Source organism: Crocuta crocuta, unplaced genomic scaffold, assembly GCF_008692635.1.
Source record: "Crocuta crocuta isolate KB4526 unplaced genomic scaffold, BGI_CrCroc_1.0 scaffold143, whole genome shotgun sequence".
In the NCBI taxonomy this organism is placed as follows: Eukaryota; Metazoa; Chordata; class Mammalia; order Carnivora; family Hyaenidae; genus Crocuta; species Crocuta crocuta.
The window spans coordinates 3,199,276-3,204,269 of NW_027529175.1; the positions used below are offsets into that span (position 1 = coordinate 3,199,276).

A 4,994-nucleotide genomic window follows, 5' to 3' on the forward strand; every position below is an offset into this window, starting at 1 on the left:
CCCCCCCACCCCCCGCCCCGCCCCGCTCCTCCCAGCACTTGCTTACTTTCTGACACCACAGGACGCTCCAGGCTTAGCGGCCCCAGCACCCCAGGCCTCGAATCTGCCGTTTTTCCAAAGATAGCGGTGGCTCCCCTTGGCATTCAGAAGCCAAGATGGGGGGTGCTGGGTGTGCCTGGGTACCGAAGCGTCCCTGTCTCTGGGCCTCTTGGAGGACAGAGGCGGGCAACATAAGTGTGTGTGTGACCCCTGTGTACACATGCATCTGTCGTCGCGCTCTCCCGTGTGTGCGTGGGTGAGTGTGCACAGACACATGCTGAAATAGTGAGTTCACGTGAATCCGAGTCCCACCCTAATTCCTACACTAGTCACCAAACTGTTCCTCTGTCCCCTCCTCCTAGCCTGTGGTTTCCGTCCCTCACACGTCTCGACTACTAGTCACGGATGTTCTAGATCTTGTTCTACACTAAACGAGAGGCGCCGATCATGACAGAAGGCCTTTTCCTTTGTTTTCTGTTCTCTTCTTTTTTGATAACTATTTCTGGTAACTATTGACTATGTCAATGAACTGTTCACCATGTGAATGGAAGCGTATGTGCACATTGTAAAAACAAAACAAATCAAGGCTTAGCAATTTATACACCTTTCCCCACTTTCACTTGAAAGTTGGTTACAGAACGGGTTAAGCAGAATTAAGCAAAGAATGTCTCCCCACCCCCCCATGGGACTGGGCAGAGGCAGGGCAGCGAACAGACCTCTGAGCTGTAAGCCAGGGGCCACACACGTTTCCTTAAAAGAGCGCTCAGGAAATATGTTAGGCGTTGGAGCCCTCACGATCCCTGCCTGGAGAGATCTGGGGGTTGTTACTGCTTCTCTGATCGGACCATAATAATCAGGGCATGATTACGACAGCACTGCCTGAAGGCTCTCTCTGGAGGGAGGCAGCTTCCGACTCCTTGAGTCTGTACTGACTTCATTCTTACAGTAGCCTTGAGATGTGCTCTCTGGACGCAACTAATCAGGGGCAATGAGATTCAAACTCCTATAAAATCTGGGTTAAAAAAAAGAAAACTGTTTTCATTCTTGGTCGGTTCCGTAGCCGTGACCACTACCAGTAACCATGGCTTGGCCTCCGTGGCGGCTGCGTACGGACCGGTGACTAAATGCTGGCCACAAAGATGTGAGCAGAGGTAATGCACGCTCCCTCTAGATTGCTCTAGTAAAAGGATGGGGCCCACGCTTTCCCAGATGTCCGCCCCCTTCCCATGGCTGCGGAAGGTCATGAGCTGCATGGACATTTCTGACTGTGAGATGGAAGCCAGTATGTGGGGAAGAGCAAAATACCTCCCTCGGTCAGCCCTGGACAGCTGACTTCCAGGCTGCTGCTGGGAATTCACTCTACCTTGTGTAGGTGACTTATTTCAGGGTTGTTAATACGGCAGCTTAGCCTGGATCCTGACTGAAACATTTAAATATATGCCCTTTATAACTGTCAGAGGAAGCACACTTTAAAATTATATAAAGCAGGGGCGCCTGGGTGGCTCAGTCGGTTAGGTGTCCGACTTCAGCTCAGGTCATGACCTCGCAGGTCGTGGGTTCGAACCCCGCGAATCTGGAGCCTGTTTCAGATTCTGTGTCTCCCTCTCTCTCTGACCCTTCCCTGCTCACCCTGTCTTTCTCTCTCTCTCAGAAATAAACATTAAAAATAAATAAATAAAATAAAATAAAATTATATAAAGCATAATACGTACCTCGGGAGAAGCATGAGAGGCAAAGAAATCTTCCTCTTTCGGTGGAGAGGACAAAGGCAGAGCCGCACAGCTATCAAGCCACAGCTAGAACGGAAACATAAAGTGCGTGCTGAGCCCTTCTCCTGCTTTAAAGGTTTTCTTTACTACTCTCGCTCCCTTTCTAGAGGCCTGCTTGCCAAAGCTTGGTGCTTTCTGTTACTATACAATCAGTAACAGGCCGACATAGGGCCCCGGAGCGCGTTTTAGTTATGGATTCATCCACTAACTTCTGCTTCCAAGCCTTGAGGATGTCGAGTACCAGATTCACAAGCTATTTCTGAAAAGGAAAGATGGAGGCCTTACGATCTTAGTGCAGGCTCCAGAGTACAGTCCGTCCTCACTATTAGTGCATTCCGGACTTGCAAATTCACACCTGCCACAACTTACTTGCAACCCCAGATCAGCACTTGAGACGTCCCTCACGGACATGTGCGGATCAGTAAAGAATGACCCCAAGGTGTGTGTTCCCAGTTGAGGTCGAACAAGGTAACACTCTGTCTCCTCGTTTCAGCTCTCAAGCTGTAACTAAGTGTCCTTTTTTGGTGGTCTATTTAGTGACACACTTTTCATATTGTGCTTTGTTGGTGATTTCATTGGTCCGCAGGCCTAGTGCTGAAGTCCTGCCTCGTGTCCCTAAGCACAGGAAGGCTGTGATGGGCCTTACAGAGAAAACCCAGTGTTAGGTAAGCTTCACTCGGGCAGGGGTTACAGTGCAGCGGACAGTGAGTTCAATGTTAATGAGTCAATAATTACCTATCAATGATATAAGTTATATATTAACTATTACTATATCAACATACTATTAAGTCTTATATATTTAATTGCATATTGATAATATATTCAGTCTGGCTGGCTCAGTCGCTTAAGTGTCTTACTCTTGACTTTGGTTCAGGTCATGATCTCATGGTTCGTGGGTTCAAGCCCCATGTCAAGCTTGGGCTAATAGCACAGAAACTGCTTCGGGTACTCTCTCCCTCTGCCCCTCCCACTCTCTCTCTCTCTCTCTCTCTCTCAAAATAAGTAAAGTTAAAATTTTTGAAATTTAAAAAGTTAATAATATATTCAATAAGGTGGCCTTAAATAGAAGCACATGTAAAATAAGGTTATGTATTGATCAGCTGATGGGAATGTTATGACCAGAAGCACGTACGAACCTAGCCCTCTGTCTCCCCAAGGAGTGATGTTTCTGCATTTGCTAATTCTGTGCATCACTTCCATGAACCTCAAAAATCAACCATACAAGGTTTCCTTGCAAGAGAATCCAGCTAGAAGGCTTTACTGTTTGGGACAGTTAACACCACTTAAAAAATTTTTTTTTTTACTGTTTTTATTTATTTACGAGAGAGAGAGAGAGAGAGAGAGAGACAGTGTATGAGTGGGGGGGGGGCAGAGAGAGAAGGAGACAGAATCTGAAGCAGGATCTCCAGGCTCTGAGCTGTCAGCACAGAGCCCGACACGGGGCTCGAGCCCACGAACCATGAGATCATGACCTAAGCCGAAGTCGGACACTCAACTGACTGAGCCCCCCAGGCGCCCCCAAAATCACTTTTTCTACCGAAATGGATGCTCACCTGCTGGAGGTAGTCCAACCCGCCATGACTTACATCAGTGCCGTGCTTCCGCATCGCCTGGGAGGCCAGCGACTTGATTCTCTCCCGATAGAGCTGAGCCGCGCGACTGTTGTACTTGGCATTGGTGTCATTGGTGGTACAGCCGTGTTGATGGAAAAAGGAAGACTACAGAGGAAAACGCATGAATTAATGGCAATGCGGCATTAAATCCCACCTGCGACCGAAAACAGTGCTTCATGTTACGAAGGATTTTTTGGAAAATACTAGTGGAAACAAAAGTAATGAAACCATGTAATTCACAAAAACAATTTGAACTACATAATTTGAAGTAAACTTTTCCTTGTAAAAGGGAATGCTTTGCACACATTCAACATTAGTATTTTGGTTTAAATGGACAGGAGACTCACATTACAAAATGAAATGGCTGGCCCTTCATTTCTCCATCGAACCCCTTTGGTCATTTTGAATTATTCTGTTATTTTGGGGGACACTTTCCACTCCGGACTACTTTTAGCTCATGAGAAATTCATTTCCGTTTGAATTCCACTAACTTGGAGTTCCTGACAAATTGGTTAGAGGCCATGCTCACCACCACCTTGTCCAGCTCTATTTCTTCATGAACAGAATCCACAGCATAAGCACAGAGATAAAACAGATGTTTCAACAGTTCGAGGGAACTGTTTTCAACCTCCTCGTACGGGTCAGAATTCACATCTAATTAAAGTAGGTATTCTAAAAACCTGTATGAGCCATCCTCATATTGACCCAAGTGGATTAATCAGATATACTGATTGTTTAAATGAAGTTTAACATATTTGAGGATCCTCATTTAGGTTTGTAAGGGGGAGGGTTGAAGAGACCTGCTCTTTTATTTAATTTTTAAATTTTTTTATTTCTTTATTTTATTTTGAGAGACAGAGAGCGAGCAGGGGAGGGGCAGAGAGAGAGGGAGACACAGAATCCAAAGCAGGCTCCAGGCTCTGAGCTGTCAGCACAGAGCCCGACGCGGGGCTCAAACTCACGGATATGAGATCATGACCTGATCCGAAGTCAGATGCTTAACCAATGGAGCCACCCAGGCACCCCGAGACCTGCTCTTTTAAAACTATAAGTTGATCGGACACTTACAAAGTTATGTTTTACTCAGAAGCTACTAAGAAAGGGGATCTCATGTGTCTTGTGCATCGCTGTATCCCAGTACCTGGGCCAGAGCTGTGTGTTTACTAGGCAGCTGACAGATTTGGGGATAAACACGTCCCCCGGGCTATCCCCTCCCACGCCCGTCACTGGGGCCCCAAACTCTCCCATGCAGGTACCAACTGCCTTCCCGGTGTAACGCGCACTTACAGCAAGAAGGAAGACAGCGAGTGTGAGACGAACTTACCGCATTAGCGTTTCCTCCAACCTGCATGCACCGCAGCTGAAACCAAGACCAGTTCGAATCCAGCTCGGTGGATCTAAACGGAAAGAATGTTCTCAAATGTGAACACGGTCTGCCCCCAGAAGGAAGCCGCCAAGCTTCTGGAAACAAAAGTCCCCTTGATTTTCTGGACCCTGAAGACCTGCAGGTCTGGGTAAACGGTGACCGGGGATGCTGGGCCTGCAGAGCGTGTGACAGTTATGCAAACAGCTC

The 4,994-nt window shown here is 47.2% G+C and overlaps 1 protein-coding gene across 1 annotated transcript in view; it reads right to left on the reverse strand.

Annotated features, from left to right (window-relative positions):
• Nucleotides 1-4,994, reverse strand: part of ARFGAP3 (ARF GTPase activating protein 3) — a gene marked incomplete at its 5' end in the record, with an annotated part of 54,846 nt that overhangs the window by 36,869 nt on the left and 12,983 nt on the right. Inside the window, 3 exons of the mRNA XM_077757990.1 lie at nt 1,752-1,835; nt 3,395-3,526; nt 4,746-4,818. Of these exons, the coding sequence (XP_077614116.1) occupies nt 1,752-1,835; nt 3,395-3,526; nt 4,746-4,818 (289 nt within the window). The remainder of the gene's footprint in view (nt 1-1,751; nt 1,836-3,394; nt 3,527-4,745; nt 4,819-4,994) is intronic.